At 50.8% G+C, this 23,257-nt stretch overlaps 2 protein-coding genes across 2 annotated transcripts; one reads left to right on the forward strand and one right to left on the reverse strand.

Moving 5' to 3' along the window:
• Positions 1-2,849: 2,849 nt before the first annotated feature.
• On the reverse strand, positions 2,850-3,552 carry LOC141806174 (histone H3). The gene has a single exon (XM_074691481.1). It carries the CDS (start codon positions 3,550-3,552, stop codon positions 3,142-3,144), a length of 411 nt encoding a protein of 136 aa, XP_074547582.1. The 3' UTR covers positions 2,850-3,141.
• A 357-nt stretch (positions 3,553-3,909) lies between these two features.
• LOC141806398 (histone H2A) lies at positions 3,910-4,346 on the forward strand. Its single transcript, XM_074691907.1, has one exon. It carries the CDS (start codon positions 3,917-3,919, stop codon positions 4,298-4,300), a length of 384 nt encoding a protein of 127 aa, XP_074548008.1. The 5' UTR covers positions 3,910-3,916; the 3' UTR covers positions 4,301-4,346.
• The last annotated feature ends 18,911 nt before the right edge of the window (positions 4,347-23,257 follow it).

A 23,257-nucleotide genomic window follows, 5' to 3' on the forward strand; every position in this document is an offset into this window, starting at 1 on the left:
GCTGCTCCGTCATGTTGCAGGTAATACCCAGCCATCCTGTTTTTGACGGATGTGGAGCTGTGACGCATGAATTCAGCATAGGGAAGATACAAGGGGACAGGAAGCTGTGACCAGGAACTACTTTCAAAATAGCTTGACTACGATGATAAACAGACATAATGAGTGGAGCCAGACCAGGAGTCAACAGGTTTGAGGTTTTACAGCCCAACATGGATGAAGAGAGACTTATCTTACTAGAGACTTACATTCCGTTGCTAGGCGCTACCCAAGTAGCTGCCTGTTGCAGCAGCTCTCTCGTCTTTGTCCGTTTCTTGTAATTTTTTTGTCTCTTTTTCGTCATCTTTGTATTTGGAGTGGATCATTACTTTGTATGGTTCATTGTTGGTTACGGACACCAAACTTTTTGTAGCTTCGGCGATGTTTTTTACTACTTTTCTCCTGTGTTTGTCTGGAGATCCTACATGTAACCATGGCTACATTGTTTACATGCAAAATTAGCAGTTAGCAGCCTGTAGCATGTCAATGCTAACTAGTGTAGGGCTTGATGATTTCCCTCGAGCTGAGGAGGAGGAGGTGAGGACAACGTGCTGGTTCTCGGATGTGAGCTGGGAGGTGACGACGTGGACCTGTCCTTCCATCCATCGTTGTTGGGAGCGTGGGATCTATCTCCGGGGGATGGACGAGCTAGCTGTGCTAACCCAGCGGCATCGTGCTGTTCACGGACGTGGCTGACGGAGCTGACATCGGATGCCGGCGCCACATTGGAGGAGCTTCGCCTGCTGTGGGCAGACAGGATCCAGGAGACAGACTGAACAGACTGCTGGGGAGGCTCAGTCCTGGACCCTGTGGAGGTGGAGACTGGCTGGGCTGGAGAGTGGTGGACGAGTGGTGGACGGGATGTCGTCATCTAATTTCTTATGGACATTTTTGCACTTTCTATACTCATTCTTACTTTTGTTTTCTTAAATGCTGCGGTGACTCCTGAATTTCCCCTCGGGGATAAATAAAGTATTTTCTATTCTATTCTTTTCTATTATCAATGGAGTGGGAAGAGCAGGAACTCCTCGGTCTGTGACTCCAGCTGTCCATCAGTTATACAGCTTGTTGGACTGAACACACAGCCGGTGATTTGACAAACGCAGTCAATACATATGCAGTGTATTTCAGGCGTCACACTTTACATTCACACTTAAAATTCTTCAATAGGTCTCGATTGGCAAACGTGAAAAGTAATGAAATGATTCAGAGATCTTTACATCACTTGTGGTGATCAAAAAATCAGGAAAGGTGAGATGATTTGACACGCTTCTGTGAACTCATGCTCAAACTTCTATTCTCATTCTTTTCAGGCCTGCTGAGAAAGAATGAGAACACACCTCAGCAGACATGACTATTTTTGCTAATTATTTTTATTGTTTGTATTTTGTTATTTTTTATTTCATTAATGTAATTGTTATTTTCATTTTGCTATTTGTAATTTTAAGCAGAAAGTTTGACTATCAATAACATGACTTTTTTTAAAGGTTGAGGGGGAATGTCAATACAGCCTTAAGATAATCAAAAAATAACATTCCTCAAAAATTAGGTAAGGGGAATGTTGAGGGAACCAAAAACGCAACCAACACATGACAGTAAGGAAATGAAACAAAAACTTTCCTCAACCAAAAGTAACAGTCAGGGAACACAGCTGTAACAAAGAGCTAACGCCATCACAATGTTCAGGGGCCCAACCCTGGTTAGTAGGGATGAAGCTGTTATAGCTTTGATTGCGCCAGGCCCTCTTCCAGAAAACACCGAAGCACAGAGTCATTGGTTTTTCTAAGTTCAGGGTTAAAAATACATCAGAGTGTAGTCTTGAGTCAGTGCAGAGAGCTGGAAAGCTGGTATCAAGACATCTGAAGAGGATAGCTGCTATCTGAAAGATTATTTTAAATAAAGATTCTGTCAGATATTATTGTTTCCCTTTTTTTAATTCAGCTTAAACAGCATGGGCTCTGCTGCAGATCTTAACAGTTTAGAGGGACTGCTGCAGGAGCTCCAAGCCACCACTGAGTGGCAGCATTGTGCTGTTTTAGAGCTGCAGAGCTGAAGATGAAAGCACTGATATATCTCAGGCCAAAGCACACAAGTGTTGTGTCATCAATGCTCTTTACTGAACTCCAAACTGTCAGAGGCTGTGAGCTTCTGTCTCATTCACATATATCTTTTTAATTAGTAATTTTTTAACAGAATTTTATTAATTTTTATATTTCTACAAAGAAACAAAGGACCTAAAGCCCATCATCATGCCATTGAATCCCATACATGACTAGTACAGAAACAAAACAGAAGAAATAAATAAATAAATTTAAAAAGAAAGGTTTGTTGACAGTGAAAAATATAGAAAAATTCACATTTTAAACAAAATGGGGAAAAGAGGCACATGAAATAAAATGCCACCACTATGCCATTTTTTTTTACATTGAAAACAAAAAAAATTATTCATCATGCTTATTTTCAGGCACGCACAAATGACTTATTTTTTTAAACCCAAAGCTTTCAAAGTTTGTGACTTGGTAGAGCACAGAAAAGCTTAACTACTCAACAATGTGAGAAAGAATTTGCTGCCAAAAACATTCAGAAAATAGGAGGTATTGTACTTTCTTTTCTTCTCTATTGCTACATTAGAACATGAAAAATAGACATCTTCTTGCACCTGCAGCCAAATAACTTGTTGCATATTGTCACATTAACTTTGTTTTTCCGTTGTCTAGATTCTTGCTCGTGTTGTACGTCGCTCTGAAAAGAAGCGTATGCTAAATGAACCCGTAATATTTTCGGGTTGAGTTGGAAACTGTTGGAAACTCCGAACCACCACTGTGTGGAAGCGTTGAGTTGTGTCTGTAAACGGAGCTGAGGAGCAGAAACAAGCACCGGTGAATCTCCGACAGAAGAGGCTGTGATCTTCAGCGGCATTGATATCTATTACATGATGAAATGTTCACCCATTAGACTTTGTTATTCATAGAACATATGAAATTAGGTATGTTCAACTTTAAATGATTAACATGTTAAACTATAGAGTAGCGGATATCAACTCTTTTGTTGGTGTGGTGGCTCTTAAAAGAGCCTTTGTGTTGTTGTTATTGAGCTGCAGACAGTCTAAGCTCTCTCTCCACGGATGCGGCGGGCCAGCTGGATGTCTTTGGGCATGATGGTGACTCTCTTGGCGTGGATGGCGCACAGGTTGGTGTCCTCGAACAGCCCCACCAGGTAAGCCTCGCTGGCCTCCTGCAGAGCCATGACAGCAGAGCTCTGGAAGCGCAGGTCGGTCTTGAAGTCCTGAGCGATTTCTCGGACCAGGCGCTGGAAGGGCAGCTTGCGGATGAGCAGCTCGGTGGATTTCTGGTAGCGGCGGATCTCCCGGAGAGCCACGGTCCCGGGCCTGTAACGGTGAGGCTTCTTGACGCCGCCGGTGGCCGGGGCGCTCTTCCGGGCAGCCTTGGTGGCCAGCTGCTTCCTGGGAGCTTTGCCTCCAGTGGATTTACGAGCGGTCTGCTTGGTTCTTGCCATGCTGTCTTCTTTCTCTGACTTGGAGTAAAAATGTGGACCAGACAGGAGCCTTGCTGCTCTTAAAGCGGAGGAGCGGCTGTAAAACGGTGACACTGCTTGAGAGCTCCGGCTGCTGATTGGTGAGAGGCCGCTCCTGGAGCTCAGCCCCGCAGAGGAGGGGGACAGAGCCCCCGCTAAGGCTCTGCTGCTCATTGGAGAGCGTGCTGGAGCGGAGCTGAGCCCGGGCCGCCCCCTGCTGCCCTGCTCCAAGCCTCTTTACTGGTTGGTGCGCCGGGGAAATGCGCGCGCTCTCAGCCTATATCAGGGGGGCTTTGGGCCAAAGGGGGCATCATATCTCTGAATCCCGACTCACGAAAGATTAATCATGAGTGGAAGAGGCAAAACCGGCGGCAAAGCCAGAGCTAAGGCCAAGACCCGTTCATCCCGTGCCGGGCTCCAGTTCCCCGTGGGTCGTGTCCACAGGCTGCTGCGTAAAGGAAACTATGCTCAACGAGTTGGAGCCGGTGCCCCCGTCTACCTGGCGGCTGTGCTGGAGTACCTGACCGCTGAGATCCTGGAGTTGGCCGGAAACGCCGCTCGTGACAACAAGAAGACCCGTATCATCCCCCGTCACCTGCAGCTGGCTGTGCGCAACGACGAGGAGCTCAACAAGCTGCTGGGCGGAGTGACCATCGCTCAGGGCGGCGTGCTGCCCAACATCCAGGCTGTCCTGCTGCCCAAGAAGACCGAGAAGGCCGCCAAGAAGTAAAGTCTCATACCTGACTGCTAACAACACAAAGGCTCTTTTAAGAGCCACACACCTCCACCAGAGAGACGATGTCCTACCAGAGGCTCAGGTCTACACTGAAGAATGCAGTCAGAAAATCTCAAATAATCGATTCAAATTAATCCAACAATGCTCCTAAAAACAAACATAAACTTGAAAGATCCCACTAAATTCCATTGTAAATTCATTTGGGTTGTTATTGACCCATGGACAAAATCTATGCAGCTCATAGAAATAAGAAAGGAAAAAGAATATGACCAGTGCCAGGCAAAAAAAGAAAAAGAAAAATAAGAATAAAATAATAAATACATGGCATAGCAAATAATAAAAAAAAATGCATTCACTTTAAAGAAATAGTTCAGAAACACTCGGGTCATTTTGGACCAATGTTGTGCAAGAAAAGGGTAGTGGTTCAAAAAGTGTTTTCTATTCAAGAAGTAATTACAGAAAAACTAAAATAAGTAAGAATTGTGTTTAAAATAAATAAATTAAGACTTCACTGGGAAATTCCTGATCCCTGAATGATAAAAAATAGGTAAATGCAAAGATATTGCACATAAAGAACAGTGCATTCACTTTGAACCCATGAGAAGCATCAAAGGGCTACTTAAAGACTAACTAGTAAACAAATAATCTTATAATGATGCATTTTACTGGTGAAGTCATCCCTGTGCTTCTTCAGGTCACAAAATTAACAGAGAGCAGGTTTTCTTCAGGTGAAAGGTTTTTTTTAAGCAGGTTAAAAACACAGACAAAGCTCTGTTACTGTTGTTAATGTTTGGGTTATTACAGTGCACATGTTCAGACACACAGACAGCTGTTAGAGCTGACTGACAGATGATCCAGAGGTGATCAGCTGACGCCATCATCATTAAAAGATGTTGCTTCATATGACCTTTTTTTAGCACTGGATTTTTTAAGATGATTTTTAATGCTGTATTTTTTGGAGTTTGAAGTTTCATAAAACTTTTAAAAACTGAATATTTTGAGACATGATTTTCTTTTACACTGACTCTAGTAACACAGAACCTAAGGAGAACGTCAGCCTGTGGTTATCTAAAGGTCAGAACCAAATCAGGATCTAACCTTTAGAGACGTTCCTCTTGTTTACACTGAAACCTAACAAAGCCTGATGTTCCCTAAACATTAAGGAACCTTAAAGTTTTTGTTTGATCTGAGAACAATGAGTAACTGTAGTGCCACAGTGTAATAATCCTGAGTGTGGCTTTGGAAACTAGAGGATGGATAAACATTTTCTTCTTCATCATCATTCATCTGAAAATGATTATCTACACATTACCATGGATGCTCAGAGTTTGGTCCAATGTTGCTTTTAGTTTTTATTTTGTTTGTTCGTTTATTTCTATATAGCTTTAACATTAAATTTGAAATGCACTCTGTCATATGAAAATACAATATGAAAAAACTTTTATAATTGTTGTAAGCCCAGTGTCCTTTAACACTGTGTCACACTGTTGCAGAAAGTCCAATGAAGACGGGCTTTAAAATAAAGTTCATACCTGGGGGAAAAAAAAAGAAAAGATATTCAGTTTTATAACAGAACACACTGATTTAGGATTTAAAACAACAATTCTAAGTTTTTCAAGATTGAAACCGAATCAAAGGAAGAAAAAATAATAGGTGCTAGAAATATGAAGTTTTTTTTATACAAAGTCTGATTTTGACGCTGAAAAAAAAAACAGTGTTAGAAATTCACATTCAAACTCTGATGACACAGAAATACTCCCATAATTTGGGATGTTTGAGTGCTTGTGTTTTTGAGAGAACGTGCGCAAAGTTCGTGGATGGCAAACCATGATTATCAGAAATAGTTTGGAGATACGATCAAGAGAGAAATCTTATAAAATAAGATCAGGCATCTGAGAAACGCCATTAAGAATCAGTCAACGACAGAAATATCTCCCTAAGCTTTTGTGTTTATTCTAACAACCCGAAAAAGCTGCTGTGGCGAGGATTTCCTCTTTTTCCAGTCTTTAAACTGCAGATCGTGTCTCTGATCATTCTCTGTCCTGCTTTTACTCATAATCAGGACACCAAGACAAATCACTTTGTCAGGACGCACAAAAACGTTAGTTACGTATTGTAACTCCAGATTCTATGAGTATAGGCGCAGCCCTTTAAGGCTATCACTAGTGGGTTCACCCTCGCGCGTCAGCGCAGCACTGAAAAAAAACTTAGTCCACGCCCACCCACGTGATGGGCCTCCCGCGCTACCTGCCCATAAATAGCCGCGGGTTCATGCAATCTGCTCCCGATAACAGCCTTTTTCTTCAGCTGATAAGGGGAACCAGTGAGGCCCATAGCTTAAAGGGCTGCGCCTATACTCATAGAATCTGGAGTTACAATACGTAACTAACGTTCTATTTCGTATAGGCTTCGCCCTTTAAGGCTATCGCTAGTGGGTTAAAGGCGAAGCAGGATGTAGTCAATGCCTCACTGGGTCCTCATCCAAAAAACCCAGCAACAAAGCTTCCAATAAACTCAGGCACGCACACAATCTCATTCACAGAATCCTGTATCATGTGAACTCCTGTGCCCTGTATGCGCAGAACGTGCGCACACAACTGCCTGATGATGTGATCCCTAACAGCCACCAGATAATGACTATTCATAATCATAAGGGCTGGCACTGCTGGTCTGTTGCTGAGAAGCAGAGAAGACGACCGTTACGCATTGTAACAGTCAAAAAATGAACAGAACAGACCCAGTAACACATCTGTCTCAGCCCCAGATAAGGAATACTCCTGATCCATGAAGCTGACTCCGCTGGTCTGTTGCTGAAAGCAGAGAAGACGATTGTTACGCACTGTAACAATCAACAATGAACAGAACAGACCTAAAACACATCTGTCTGTTGCTGAAAAGCAGAGAAGACGATCGTTACGCATTGTAACAGTCAAACAATGAACAGAACAGACCCAATAACACGCCTGTCTCATCCAGAAGCAGAATGAATCCATTCATGTCACAACCATCACTCTGATAGGATTCCTAACACAGAGTGGGACATAGAGAAGAGAGAGACATCTCTCAGATAAAACCGCACAAACGAGCATGGGGAAGACCAAGATTCTGCAGCGCAGATATCTTCCACTGACATCCCACTGTGCAAAGCCACACAAGAGGAAATTCCTCTTGTAAAATGTGCTCTGATGTGCTCAGAAGGAACACAGCCAGCTGAAACATAAGCCTGTGAAATAGCCTCACACAACCAATGTGACAGGCGCTGAGCAGAGAGAGGGCGCCCCTGCGAGTGCTCTCTATGATGCACAAATAAACGCTGAGAGTGACGCAGCGTGGCCGTGCGCTCCACGTAACAAGACAGAGCGCGCACAGGGCAAAGAAGGTGTGATGCAGCCTCCTCCTCGGAGTCATGCGGAGGAGGGAAAAAACCCTCCAACTTAACAACTCTTGATGTAAAAGAGCTATTAATGTTCTTAGGCATGTAGGAAGGATTCGGGCGTAAAACAGCCGAGCTGCAATCTCCCTGAATGCGCAGGCAAGATGGAGCAATTGAGAGGGCTGACAGATCACTCACTCTCTTAGCTGAAGTAAGAGCTAAAAGCAGAGCTGTTTTGAGTGATAAAAACTTTGGTGAGATTTGAGACAGGGGTTCAAACGGAGCCTTGCTCAACGCCCGTAAAACCAGAGATAAATCCCACTGAGGAGCAAAGGGGCGAGAAATCGGTCTGTCTCTCCTCACGCCTTTGAGGAAGCGTTTCATCAGTGGGTGACTAAACACAGTTCTGTCACCAAAACCTTCATGACAAGCTGAAAACGCAGCTGCATAAGTCTTAACCGTGCTAAAAGCCAAACCTCTGTCCATTAGGAGCCGGAGGAAAGACAGCACGCGAGGCAGGGGACAAGACACTGGATCCAAGCCTGACTCCATGCACCAGCGCTGAAAAACTGCCCATTTCCCCGAGTATGCTGCTCTCGTGGATGCAGCTCTTGCGCTCTGGATTGTGCGCACGACCTCGGGAGAGAGTCCGAGCCTCTCTAAGCGCTCCCTTTCAGCGGCCAGGCCCACAGACGCTGACCTATCACAGGGAAACTCCTGATCGTTCCCCCCTGCTTGGGAGAGAGCATCCCCCGCCACGGAATCATCCATGGCAGGCCCACTAGCAGGCGCTGTAACCATGGAAACCATGACGCTCCCGTGCGCTCCGGAGCTATGAGGACAGCTGACAGCTGCTCCTCCTGAATCCTCCTCAGAACCGAGGAATCAGGGGGACGGGCGGAAGGCATTAAGAAGCTTTTTGGGCCAGGGGTGGTGAGAGAACGCATCCACCCCCAGAGGAGGGTTGTCTCGTGCGCTCAGAGAAAACCACAGGGCACACTGAGTGTTTTCTCACGCCGCGAACACGTCCACCTCTGCCTGCCCGAACATTGACCAAATCTGAGACACCAGCTCGGGATGCAGGCTCCAGTCTCTCGCCTGAGGACCTCCCCTTGACATGATGTCCGCCCCCTGTTTAACACACCGGGGATGTACACCGCTCTGATAGAGAGGAGATGTCTGTGCGCCCAACATAACAGCTTTCTGGCTATGTCCAGCAGCTGCGCCGAGCGCACGCCGCCCTGACGGTTTATATAAGCCGCTGTTACTTGGTTGTCTGTGTGGATCAGAACATGCTGCTTCTGTAGAAAAGGAGTGAAATGCTGAACCACTTCCCACACTGTCAGAAGCTTCAACGCATTTATGTGGAGAGACATGTGAGCTGACCACTGTCCCCCCACAACCTGAGAGAGACACGTGCCCCCCCACCCCGAGAGAGAAGCATCCGTGAACACAGAAACGTGACATGATGCCTTCCCTAACGGTAACCCCGACTTCAGGACTCGGGTCGTTCCAGTGATCCAAAACGGGAGACACTGAGGGGGAAGCTAACACCATGCGTCTCCGCTGACGCACCGGGTCGATGCGCAGACGGATGAACCATCTCTGCAGCCGTCTCATGTGAAGTAATCCCAACGGTACTACCACATGAGCGTTAGTTACGTATTGTAACTCCAGAGTCTATGAGTATAGGCGCAGCCCTTTAAGGCTATCGCTAGTGGGTTCACCCTCGCGCGTCAGCGCAGCACTGAAAAAACTTAGTCCACGCCCACCCACGTGATGGGCCTCCCGCGCTACTTGCCTATAAATGGCCGCGGGTTCATACAATCTGCTCCCGATAACAGCCTTTTTCTTCAGCTGATAAGGGGAACCAGTGAGGCCCATAGCTTAAAGGGCTGCGCCTATACTCATAGAATCTGGAGTTACAATACGTAACTAACGTTCTATTTCGTATAGGCTTCGCCCTTTAAGGCTATCGCTAGTGGGTTAAAGGCGAAGCAGGATGTAGTCAATGCCTCACTGGGTCCTCATCCGAAAAACCCAGCAACAAAGCTTCCAATAAACTCAGGTCTGCACACAAGCTCATTCACAGAATCCTGTATCATGTGAACTCCTGTGCCCTGTATGCGCAAAACGTGCGCACCCAACTGCCTGATGATGTGTTCCTTATCAGCCTCCAGATAATGAATATTCATAATCATAAGGGCTGACTCTGCTGGTCTGTTGCTGAAAAGCAGAGAAGACGACCGTTACGCATTGTAACAGTCAAACAATGAACAGAACAGACCCAGTAACACATCCGTCTCAGCCTCCAGATAAGGAATACTCCTGATCCATGAAGCTGACTCTGCTGGTCTGTTGCTGAAAAGCAGAGAAGACGACCGTTACGCATTGTAACAGTCAAACAATGAACAGAACAGACCTAAAACACATATGTCTGTTGCTGAAAAGCAGAGAAGACGACCGTTACGCATTGTAACAGTCAAACAATGAACAGAACAGACCCAACAACACGCCTGTCTCATCCAGAAAACAGAATGAATCCATTCATGTCACAACCATCACTCTGATAGGATCCCTACCAGAGTGGGACATAGAGAAGAGAGAGACATCTCTCAGATAAAACCGCACACATGAGTATGGGGAAGACCAAGATTCTGCAGCGCAGATATCTTCCACTGACATCCCACTGTGCAAAGCCACACAAGAGGAAATTCCTCTTGTAAAATGTGCCCTGATGTGCTCAGAAGGAACACAGCCAGCTGACACATAAGCCTGTGAAATAGCCTCACACAACTAATGTGACAGGTGCTGAGCAGAGAGAGGGCGCCCCTGCGAGTGCTCTCTATGATGCACAAATAAACGCTGAGAGTGACGCAGCGTGGCCGTGCGCTCCACGTAACAAGACAGAGCGCGCACAGGGCAAAGAAGGTGTGATGCAGCCTCCTCCTCGGAGTCATGCGGAGGAGGGAAAAAACCCTCCAACTTAATAACTCTTGATCTAAAAGAGCTATTAATGTTCTTAGGCATGTAGGAAGGATTCGGGCGTAAAACAGCCGAGCTGCAATCTCCCTGAATGTGCAGGCAAGATGGAGCAACTGAGAGGGCTGAGAAATCACTCACTCTCTTAGCTGAAGTAAGAGCTAAAAGTAGAGCTGTTTTGAGTGATAAAAACTTTGGTAAGATTTGAGACAGGGGTTCAAACGGAGCCTTGCTCAACGCCCGTAAAACCAGAGATAAATCCCACTGAGGAGCAAAGGAGCGAGAATCGGTCTGTCTCTCCTCACGCCTTTGAGGAAGCGTTTCATCAGTGGGTGACTAAACACAGTTCTGTCACCAAACCCTTCATGACAAGCTGAAAACGCAGCTGCATAAGTCTTAACCGTGCTAAAAGCCAAACCTCTGTCCATTAGGAGCTGGAGGAAAGACAGCACGCGAGGCAGAGGACAAGACACTGGATCCAAGCCTGACTCCATGCACCAGCGCTGTAAACCTGCCCATTTCCCCGAGTATGCTGCTCTCGTGGATGCAGCTCTTGCACTCTGGATTGTGCGCACGACCTCGGGAGAGAGTCCGAGCCTCTCTAAGCGCTCCCTTTCAGCGGCCAGGTCCACAGACGCTGACTTATCACAGGGAAACTCCTGATCGTTCCCCCTGCTTGGGAGAGAGCATCCCCCGCCACGGAATCATCCATGGCAGGCCCACTAGCAGGCGCTGTAACCATGGAAACCATGACGCTCCCGTGCGCTCCGGAGCTATGAGGACAGCTGACAGCTGCTCCTCCTGAATCCTCCTCAGAACCGAGGAATCAGAGGGACGGGCGGAAGGCATTAAGAAGCTTTTCGGGCCAGGGGTGGTGTGAGAACGCATCCACCCCCAGAGGAGGGTTGTCTCGTGCGCTCAGAGAAAAGCACACTGAGTGTTTTCTCGCGCCGCGAACACGTCCACCTCTGCCTGCCCGAACATTGACCAAATCTGAGACACCAGCTCGGGATGCAGGCTCCAGTCTCTCGCCTGAGGACCTCCCCTCGACATGATGTCCGCCCCCTGTTTAGCACACCGGGGATGTACACCGCTCTGATAGAGAGGAGATGTCTGTGCGCCCAACATAACAGCTTTCTGGCTATGTCCAGCAGCTGCGCCGAGCGCACGCCGCCCTGACGGTTTATATAAGCCGCTGTTACTTGGTTGTCTGTGTGGATCAGAACATGCTGCTTCTGTAGAAAAGGAGTGAAATGCTGAACCACTTTCCACACTGTCAGAAGCTACAACGCATTTATGTGGAGAGACATGAGAGCTGACCACTGTCCCCCCACAACCTGAGAGAGACACGTGCCCCCCCCACCCCGAGAGAGAAGCATCCGTGAACACAGAAACGTGACATGATGCCTTCCCTAACGGTAACCCCGACTTCAGGACTCGGGTCGTTCCAGTGATCCAAAACGGGAGACACTGAGGGGGAAACTAAAACCATGCGTCTCCGCTGACGCACCGGGTCGATGCGCACACGGATGAACAATGTCTGCAGCCGCCTCATGTGAAGTAATCCCAACGGTACTACCACATGAGCCGCTGACATCATGCCGAGCAGCCGCATAATAAAAATGCTGTCACCACCCTGCTGGGGACAACTCGTCTGAGGAGGGCTGTCAGAGTCTGCGACCTCTCCTGAGATAGCCGCGCGCTCATTGTGGCTGAGTTCAGCTCCACTCCCAGATAAATAATCTGCTGAGACGGAAAAAGCGAGCTCTTTTCCAAATTGATAGCGAAGCAGCTTCAACAGGTGAAAAACCAACACCTGAGTCTGAGCTGCCGCCTCCTCCCTGGATCGAGCCAGTAAAAACAGGTCGTCCAGGTAAAAGGGAACTCTCATCCCACTCCTGTGTAGTGGCTGCAGAGCTGCCTCCACACACTTGGAGAACGTGCGGGGAGCAAGAGAATAACCGAAGGAGAGACGATTGTACTGGTATTGGACCTTTGAAAACGAGAAACACAGGAATTTCCTGTGTTTCAGAATAATAAAGACGTGAAAGTATGCGCCCTTCAGGTCCATTGTTCTCCTGGACGCATTCCAGTACTAGTTTTATCGTCAGCGTGTGAAACGGACGCTGCATTATCACTGTGTTGAACAGTGACAGGTCCAGAATGGGTCTCATCCCTCCCGTTTTCTTGGGGACCAGGAAATAACGGGAGTAAAAACCCTGATTCTCCTCTCCCTGTGGGACTCTGGAGATGACATTTTTTGGCAAACTCCTGCACCTCCTTCTGTAGGAACACACACTGATCCTGTGAGGACAGGTGTGTCTCCAGAATCCCGCTGAACGGTGGGGGAGACGAAGCAAACTGCAGAGTATAACCCCTGGCGATCAGCCTGTCCATCTACCTGTGCAGCGAACATACGCGCCTCCACTCTGAGCAGCGCTCTGAGAGCGGCGAGCATGTTGGTGTGGCGCCTCGTCCGAGAGAGAGGTGAGCCAGCTTAAAACCCTCGCCGCCGCTGCCTGTGTCAGAGAAATCTGAGCTGCAGCACATGGGGGGCTCTGATTGAAAAGGCTGGTAGGGCTCTTTTTCCACTGACTGTAAGAGAGGGAAAAAGGCGAAGCCAACCTGTCCACACAGGAGAGAATCTCTGTCCGTGGGCTCATGAATATTCAAAATGGCATCAGCCAGGATCCCGCTGAACGGTGGAGGAGACGAAGCGAACTGCAGAGTATAACCCCTGGCGATCAGCCTGTCCATCTACCTGTCCAGCGAACATACCCGTCGCTACTCCGAGCAGCGCTCTGAGAGCGGCGAGCATGTTGCTGTGGCGCCTCCTCCGAGAGAGAGGTGAGCCAACTTAAGCCGCCGCTGCCTGCGCCAGAGAAACCTGAGCTGCAGCACATGGGGGGCTCTGATTGAAGGGGCTGATAGGGCTCTTTTTCCACTGACTGAGAAGAGAGGGAAAAAGGCGAAGCCAACCTGTCCACACGGAGCAGAGAATCTCTGTCCGTGGGCTCATGAATATTTCATTTGGCATCAGCCGGAGCAAACAGGGAGCGCTCCGTGTGTGAAGGAGCGGTGTGCTGCTTCGATGACTCGCGGCCGTGCTGCTCGTTAACCGAAGAGTTAACGGCAGCAGGCTCGCTCTGTGTGGGGGCTGTGTGATCACCGTCCGCCGCCATGTCAGCGGGTCGGACTTGGAAGGAGGGAAAAAGGAGAGCTCAACAGATGAGATCTGTGAGTGGCTCTTACAAGAGCTGTTGGTGTTGTTGGTGTCGCCACGCCAACTCCCTTCCCTTTTCCGCTGCACACAAACCCCGGAGGAGGTGGAGGAGGAGCTGGAGCAGGGGGGGGGCGAGAGACAGATGCCGCAGGACGCTGCGGTCGCCTCTGGGGCTGGTCCCGGTGGTCCCACCGGATCAGCCCGTGACCCGCTGGGCGCTGAAAGCCGGCCTCACGCCTCCAGATTCTCTCCTCTCCCTCTGCCGTCTTGTGCATGTGCTCCATGCGAGAGTGCAGCTGCTGGCCGCACAGCGCGTCCGCGGAGATGGGGCCATCCAGCAGCTCTTCTTGACTGGCTCTGGGATGAAAGAGGACAGACAGAGCCACATGTTGCGGTATATCTGATGCTGCCAGGCCATGACGCGAGCTGTAGCCACCGCAGAGCGGGATGATCGTGCTCGCTGCCTTGCTCAGCTCCTCTGCTCTTTCAGCCAGCTTCTCAACTCCAAGACGGCCGCTTGGCCTGGATTCAATGGAGGACGGGCAGGAAGCCTTCATCTGTGAGCTGTATGCTGTCGCCCTCTCGATGATGCCGGGAAGCTACTGGACGAGCGCTCCGATGACCTGCAGAGAGGTGATCGACCACAGGGGGACCCCAGCTATAACTGAGCGAGCCCCCACGTGCTCATCCTCGAAGTTGGTCTCCTCCGGCTGGAGTGATACTGACAGTGCCTCCTCGGGGCCGACTTCATTCGAACCCGGTCCTGCGAGTAGGTTGAGGGCTTCCTCCAGACTGCAAGCGTCGGCGACGGAGAAAAATCCTCAGCAGCGTCGGTGAAAAAAATCCACTCGACGCCGCTTCTTTGCTGGGGATGACAGCTTGCAGTACGGAGACTTCTCCTGCAGAGTTGGCACTTGTCCGGTGTCCTCCGGGTCGGGTCGGGTCAGGGCAGGACTCCGACGGTCTGCGACGGTCTGCGACGGTCTGCGACGGTCTCCGACGGTCTCCGACGGTCTGCGGCGGTCTCCGTTGGTCTCTGACGGTCTCTGACGGTTTCTGACGGTCTCTGACGGTCTCCCACGACGCTATACCTGCTGCTACTGTTGTTCTTCTAGTGCTACTTCATGACTGCTGAAGAAAAAGAGGGAGCAGATTGTATGAACCCGCGGCCATTTATAGGCAAGTAGCGCGGGAGGCCCATCACGTGGGTGGGCGTGGACTAAGTTTTTTCAGTGCTGCGCTGACGCGCGAGGGTGAACCCACTAGCGATAGCCTTAAAGGGCGAAGCCTATACGAAATAGAACCGCTGACATCATGCCGAGCAGCCGCATAATAAAAATGCTGTCACCACCCTGCTGGGGACAACTCGTCTGAGGAGGGCTGTCAGAGTCTGCGACCTCTCCTGAGATAGCCGCGCGCTCATTGTGGCTGAGTTCAGCTCCACTCCCAGATAAATAATCTGCTGAGACGGAAAAAGCGAGCTCTTTTCCAAATTGATAGCGAAGCAGCTTCAACAGGTGAAAAACCAGCACCTGAGTCTGAGCTGCCGCCTCCTCCCTGGATCGAGCCAGTAAAAACAGGTCGTCCAGGTAAAAGGGAACTCTCATCCCTCTCCTGTGTAGTGGCTGCAGAGCTGCCTCAACACACTTGGATAACGTGCGGGGAGCGAGAGAATAACCGAAGGAGAGACGATTGTACTGGTATTGGACCTTTGAAAACGAGAAACGCAGGAATTTCCTGTGTTTCTGAATAATGAAGACGTGAAAGTATGCGCCCTTCAGGTCCATTGTTCTCCTGGACGCATTCCAGTTCTAGTTTTATCGTCAGCGTGTGAAACGGACGCTGCATTATCACTGTGTTGAACAGTGACAGGTCCAGAATGGGTCTCATCCCTCCCGTTTTCTTGGGAACCAGGAAATAACGGGAGTAAAAACCCTGATTCTCCTCTCCCTGTGGGACTCTGGAGATGACATTATTTTGGCAAACTCCTGCACCTCCTTCTGTAGGAACACACACTGATCCTGTGAGGACAGGTGTGTCTCCAGAATCCCGCTGAACGGTGGGGGAGACGAAGCAAACTGCAAAGTATAACCCCTGGCGATCAGCCCGTCCATCCACCTGTCCAGCGAACATACGCGCCTCCACTCTGAGCAGCGCTCTGAGAGCGGCGAGCATGTTGCTGTGGCGCCTCCTCCGAGAGAGAGGTGAGCCAGCTTAAAGCCCTCGCCGCCGCTGCCTGCGTCAGAGAAATCTGAGCTGCAGCCCATGCGGGGCTCTGATTGAAAGGGCTGATCAGGCTCTTTTTCCACTGACTAAGAAGAGAGGGAAAAAGGCGAAGCCAACGTGTCCACACAGGAGAGAATCTCTGTCCGTGGGCTCATGAATATTCAAAATGGCATCAACCAGGATCCCGCTGAACGGTGGAGGAGACGAAGCGAACTGCAGAGTATAACCCCTGGCGATCAGCCTGTCCATCTACCTGTCCAGCGAACATACCCGTCGCTACTCCGAGCAGCGCTCTGAGAGCGGCGAGCATGGTGCTGTGGCGCCTCCTCCGAGAGAGAGGTGAGCCAACTTAAGCCGCCGCTGCCTGCGCCAGAGAAATCTGAGCTGCAGCACATGGGGGGCTCTGATTGAAGGGCTGATAGGGCTCTTTTTCCACTGACTGAGAAGAGAGGGAAAAAGGCGAAGCCAACCTGTCCACATGGAGCAGAGAATCTCTGTCCGTGGGCTCATGAATATTTAATTTGGCATCAGCCGGAGCAAACAGGGAGCGCTCCGTGTGTGAAGGAGCGGTGTGCTGCTTCGATGACTCGCGGCCGTGCTGCTCGTTAACCGAAGAGTTAACGGCAGCAGGCTCGCTCTGTGTGGGGGCTGTGTGATCACCGTCCGCCGCCATGTCAGCGGGCCGGACTTGGAAGGGACAAAGGAGAGCTCAACAGATGAGATCTGTGAGTGGCTCTTACAAGAGCTGTTGGTGTTGTTGGTGTCGCCACGCCAACTCCTTTCCCTTTTCCGCTGCACACAAACCCCGGAGGAGGTGGAAGAGGAGCTGGAGCAGGGGGGGCGAGAGACAGATGCCGCAGGACGCTGCGGTCGCCTCTGGGGCTGGTCCCGGTGGTCCCACCGGATCAGCCCGTGACCCGCTGGGCGCTGAAAGCCGGCCTCACGCCTCCAGATTCTCTCCTCTTCCTCTGCCGTCTTGTGCATGTGCTCCATGAGAGAGTGCAGCTGCTGGCCGCACAGCGCGTCCGCGGAGATGGGGCCATCCAGCAGCTCTTCTTGACTGGCTCTGGGATGAAAGAGAACAGACAGAGCCACATGTTGCGGTATATCTGGTGCTGCCAGGCCATGACGCGAGCTGTAGCCACCGCAGAGCGGGATGATCGTGCTCGCTGCCTTGCTCAGCTCCTCTGCTCTTTCAGCCAGCTTCTCAACTCCAAGACGGCCGCTTGGTCTGGATTCAATGGAGGACGGGCAGGAAGCCTTCTTCTGCGGGCTGTATGTTGTCGCCCTCTCGATGATGCCGGGAAGCTCCTGGACGAGTGCTCCGATGACCTGCAGAGAGGTGATCGACCACAGGGGGACCCCAGCTAAACCTGAGCGAGCCCCCACGTGCTCATCCTCGAAGTCGGTCTCCTCCGTCTGGAGTGATACTGACAGTGCCTCCTCGGGGCCGACTTCATTCGAACCCGGTCCTGCGAGTAGGTTGAGGGCTTCCTCCAGACTGCAAGCGTCGACGACGGAGAAACATCCTCAGCAGCGTCGGTGAAAAAATCCACTCGACGCCGCTTCTCTGCTGGGGATAACAGCTTGCAGTACGGGGACTTCTCCTGCAGAGTTGGCACTTGTCCGGTGTCCTCCGGGTCGGGTCAGGGCAGGACTCCGACGGTCTGCGACGGTCTCCGTTGGTCTCCGTTGGTCTCTGACGGTTTCCCACGACGCTATACCTGCTGCTACTGTTGTTCTTCTAGTGCTACTTCATGACTGCTGAAGAAAAAGAGGGACCAGATTGCATGAACCCGCGGCTATTTATGGGCAGGTAGCGCGGGAGGCCCATCACGTGGGTGGGCGTGGACTAAGTTTTTTTTCAGTGCTGCGCTGACGCGCGAGGGTGAACCCACTAGCGATAGCCTTAAAGGGCGAAGCCTATACGAAATAGAACATTTTGCGCACGGCGCTCGGATGAAGCGGGAACCGCGCAAGAATTTGAGACAAAGCCAAAACCGTTAGTTACGTATTGTAACTCCAGATTCTATGAGTATAGGCGCAGCCCTTTAAGGCTATCGCTAGTGGGTTCACCCTCGCGCGTCAGCGCAGCACTGAAAAAAAACTTAGTCCACGCCCACCCACGTGATGGGCCTCCCGCGCTACCTGCCCATAAATAGCCGCGGGTTCATGCAATCTGCTCCCGATAACAGCCTTTTTCTTCAGCTGATAAGGGGAACCAGTGAGGCCCATAGCTTAAAGGGCTGCGCCTATACTCATAGAATCTGGAGTTACAATACGTAACTAACGTTCTATTTCGTATAGGCTTCGCCCTTTAAGGCTATCGCTAGTGGGTTAAAGGCGAAGCAGGATGTAGTCAATGCCTCACTGGGTCCTCATCCGAAAAACCCCAGCAACAAAGCTTCCAATAAACTCAGGCACGCACACAATCTCATTCACAGAAACCTGTATCATGTGAACTCCTGTGCCCTGTATGCGCAGAACGTGCGCACACAACTGCCTGATGATGTGTTCCTGATCAGCCACCAGATAATGACTATTCATAATCATAAGGGCTGGCACTGCTGGTCTGTTGCTGAGAAGCAGAGAAGACGACCGTTACGCATTGTAACAGTCAAACAATGAACAGAACAGACCCAGTAACACATCCGTCTCAGCCCCAGATAAGGAATACTCCTGATCCATGAAGCTGACTCTGCTGGTCTGTTGCTGAAAAGCAGAGAAGACGATTGTTACGCACTGTAACAATCAACAATGAACAGAACAGACCTAAAACACATCTGTCTGTTGCTGAAAAGCAGAGAAGACGATCGTTACGCATTGTAACAGTCAAACAATGAACAGAACAGACCCAATAACACGCCTGTCTCATCCAGAAAACAGAATGAATCCATTCATGTCACAACCATCACTCTGATAGGATCCCTAACAGAGTGGGACATAGAGAAGAGAGAGACATCTCTCAGATAAAACCGCACACATGAGCATGGGGAAGACCAAGATGCTGCAGCGCAGATATCTTCCACTGACATCCCACTGTGCAAAGCCACAGAAGAGGAAATTCCTCTTGTAAAATGTGCCCTGATGTGCTCAGAAGGCACACAGCCAGCTGAAACATAAGCCTGTGAAATAGCCTCACACAACCAATGTGACAGGCGCTGAGCAGAGAGAGGGCGCCCCTGCGAGTGCTCTCTATGATGCACAAACAAACGCTGAGAGTGACGCAGCGTGGCCGTGCGCTCCATGTAACAAGACAGAGCGCGCACAGGGCAAAGAAGGTGTGATGCAGCCTCCTCCTCGGAGTCATGCGGAGGAGGGAAAAATCCCTCCAACTTAATAACTCTTGATCTAAAAGAGCTATTAATGTTCTTAGGCATGTAGGAAGGATTCGGGCGTAAAACAGCCGAGCTGCAATCTCCCTGAATGTGCAGGCAAGATGGAGCAACTGAGAGGGCTGACAGATCACTCACTCTCTTAGCTGAAGTAAGAGCTAAAAGCAGAGCTGTTTTGAGTGATAAAAACTTTGGTGAGATTTGAGACAGGGGTTCAAACGGAGCCTTGCTCAACGCCCGTAAAACCAGAGATAAATCCCACTGAGGAGCAAAGGAGCGAGAAATCGGTCTGTCTCTCCTCACGCCTTTGAGGAAGCGTTTCATCAGTGAGTGACTAAACACAGTTCTGTCACCAAACCCTTCGTGACAAGCTGAAAACGCAGCTGCATAAGTTTTAACCGTGCGAAAAGCCAAACCTCTGTCCATTAGGAGCTGGAGGAAAGACAGCACGCGAGGCAGAGGACAAGACACTGGATCCAAGCCTGACTCCATGCACCAGCGCTGAAAAGCTGCCCATTTCCCCGAGTATGCTGCTCTCGTGGATGCAGCTCTTGCGCTCTGGATTGTGCGCACGACCTCGGGAGAGAGTCCGAGCCTCTCTAAGCGCTCCCTTTCAGCGGCCAGGCCCACAGACGCTGACTTATCACAGGGAAAACTCCTGATCGTTCCCCCCTGCTTGGGAGAGAGCATCCCCCCGCCACGGAATCATCCATGGCAGTCCCACTAGCAGGCGCTGTAACCATGGAAACCATGACGCTCCCGTGCGCTCCGGAACTATGAGGACAGCTGACAGCTGCTCCTCCTGAATCCTCCTCAGAAACCGAGGAATCAGAGGGACGGGCGGAAAAGCATAAAGAAGCTTTTTGGGCCAGGGGTGGTGTGAGAACGCATCCACCCCCAGAGGGGGGTTGTCTCGTGCGCTCAGAGAAAACCACAGGGCACACTGAGTGTTTTCTCGCGCCGCGAACACGTCCACCTCTGCCTGCCCGAACATTGACCAAATCTGAGACACCAGCTCGGGATGCAGGCTCCAGTCTCTCGCCTGAGGACCTCCCCTCGACATGATGTCCGCCCCCTGTTTAACACACCGGGGATGTACACCGCTCTGATAGAGAGGAGATGTCTGTGCGCCCAACATAACAGCTTTCTGGCTATGTCCAGCAGCTGCGCCGAGCGCACGCCGCCCTGACGGTTTATATAAGCCGCTGTTACTTGGTTGCCTGTGTGGATCAGAACATGCTGCTTCTGTAGAAAAGGAGTGAAATGCTGAACCACTTTCCACACTGTCAGAAGCTTCAACGCATTTATGTGGAGACATGTGAGCTGGCCACTGTCCCCCCACAACCTGAGAGAGACACGTGCCCCCCCACCCCGAGAGAGAAGCATCCGTGAACACAGAAACGTGACATGATGTCTTCCCTAACGGTAACCCCGACTTCAGGACTCGGGTCGTTCCAGTGATCCAAAACGGGAGACACTGAGGGGGAAACTAAAACCATGCGTCTCCGCTGACGCACCGGGTCGATGCGCACACGGATGAACAATGTCTGTAGCCGTCTCATGTGAAGTAATCCCAACGGTACTACCACATGAGCCGCTGACATCATGCCGAGCAGCCGCATAATAAAAATGCTGTCACCACCCTGCTGGGGACAACTCGTCTGAGGAGGGCTGTCAGAGTCTGCGACCTCTCCTGAGATAGCCGCGCGCTCATTGTGGCTGAGTTCAGCTCCACTCCCAGATAAATAATCTGCTGAGACGGAAAAAGCGAGCTCTTTTCCAAATTGATAGCGAAGCAGCTTCAACAGGTGAAAAACCAGCACCTGAGTCTGAGCTGCCGCCTCCTCCCTGGATCGAGCCAGTAAAAACAGGTCATCCAGGTAAAAGGGAACTCTCATCCCTCTCCTGTGTAGTGGCTGCAGAGCTGCCTCCACACACTTGGAGAACGTGCGGGGAGCGAGAGAATAACCGAAGGAGAGACGATTGTACTGGTATTGGACCTTTGAAAACGAGAAACGCAGGAATTTCCTGTGTTTCAGAATAATAAAGACGTGAAAGTATGCGCCCTTCAGGTCCATTGTTCTCCTGGCCGCATTCCAGTACTAGTTTTATCGTCAGCGTGTGAAACGGACGCTGCATTATCACTGTGTTGAACAGTGACAGGTCCAGAATGGGTCTCATCCCTCCCGTTTTCTTGGGAACCAGGAAATAACGGGAGTAAAAACCCTGATTCTCCTCTCCCTGTGGGACTCTGGAGATGACATTTTTTGGCAAACTCCTGCACCTCCTTCTGTAGAAACACACACTGATCCTGTGAGGACAGGTGTGTCTCAAGAATCCCGCTGAACGGTGGGGGAGACGAAGCAAACTGCAGAGTATAACCCCTGACGATCAGCCTGTTCATCCACCTGTCCAGCGAACATACGCGCCTCCACTCTGAGCAGCGCTCTGAGAGCGGGCGAGCATGTTGCTGTGGCGCCTCGTCCGAGAGAGAGGTGAGCCGGCTTAAAGCCCTCGCCGCCGCTGCCTGCGTCAAAGAAATCTGAGCTGCAGCACATGGGGGGCTCTGATTGAAGGGGCTGATAGGGCTCTTTTTCCACTGACTAAGAAGAGAGGGAAAAAGGCGAAGCCAACGTGTCCACACAGGAGAGAATCTCTGTCCGTGGGCTCATGAATATTCAAAATGGCATCAGCCAGGATCCCGCTGAACGGTGGAGGAGACGAAGCGAACTGCAGAGTATAACCCCTGGCGATCAGCCTGTCCATCTACCTGTCCAGCGAACATACCCGTCGCCACTCTGAGCAGCGCTCTGAGAGCGGCGAGCATGGTGCTGTGGCGCCTCCTCCGAGAGAGAGGTGAGCCAACTTAAGCCGCCGCTGCCTGCGCCAGAGAAATCTGAGCTGCAGCACATGGGGGGCTCTGATTGAAGGGCTGATAGGGCTCTTTTTCCACTGACTGAGAAGAGAGGGAAAAAGGCGAAGCCAACCTGTCCACACGGAGCAGAGAATCTCTGTCCGTGGGCTCATGAATATTTAATTTGGCATCAGCCGGAGCAAACAGGGAGCGCTCCGTGTGTGAAGGAGCGGTGTGCTGCTTCGATGACTCGCGGCCGTGCTGCTCGTTAACCGAAGAGTTAACGGCAGCAGGCTCGCTCTGTGTGGGGGCTGTGTGAACACCGTCCGCCGCCATGTCAGCGGGTCGGACTTTGAAGGAGGGAAAAGGGAGAGCTCAACAGATGAGATCTGTGAGTGGCTCTTAAAAGAGCTGTTGGTGTTGTTGGTGTCGCCACGCCAACTCCTTTCCCTTTTCCGCTGCACACAAACCCCGGAGGAGGTGGAGGAGGAGCTGGAGCAGGGGGGGGCGAGAGACAGATGCCGCAGGACGCTGCGGTCGCCTCTGGGGCTGGTCCCGGTGGTCCCACCGGATCAGCCCGTGACCCGCTGGGCGCTGAAAGCCGGCCTCATGCCTCCAGATTCTCTCCTCTCCCTCTGCCGTCTTGTGCATGTGCTCCATGAGAGAGTGCAGCTGCTGGCCGCACAGCGCGTCCGCGGAGATGGGGCCATCCAGCAGCTCTTCTTGACTGGCTCTTGGATGAAAGAGGACAGACAGAGCCACATGTTGCGGTATATCTGATGCTGCCAGGCCATGACGCGAGCTGTAGCCACCGCAGAGCGGGATGATCGTGCTCGCTGCCTTGCTCAGCTCCTCTGCTCTTTCAGCCAGCTTCTCAACTCCAAGACGGCCGCTTGGTCTGGATCCAATGGAGGACCGGCAGGAAGCCTTCTTCTGCGGGCTGTATGCTGCCGCCCTC

Source organism: Halichoeres trimaculatus, unplaced genomic scaffold (genome assembly GCF_033239565.1).
Source record: "Halichoeres trimaculatus isolate MK-OKI-2021-1 unplaced genomic scaffold, fHalTri1.1 fHalTri1_scaffold_2, whole genome shotgun sequence".
NCBI lineage: Eukaryota > Metazoa > Chordata > Actinopteri > Labriformes > Labridae > Halichoeres > Halichoeres trimaculatus.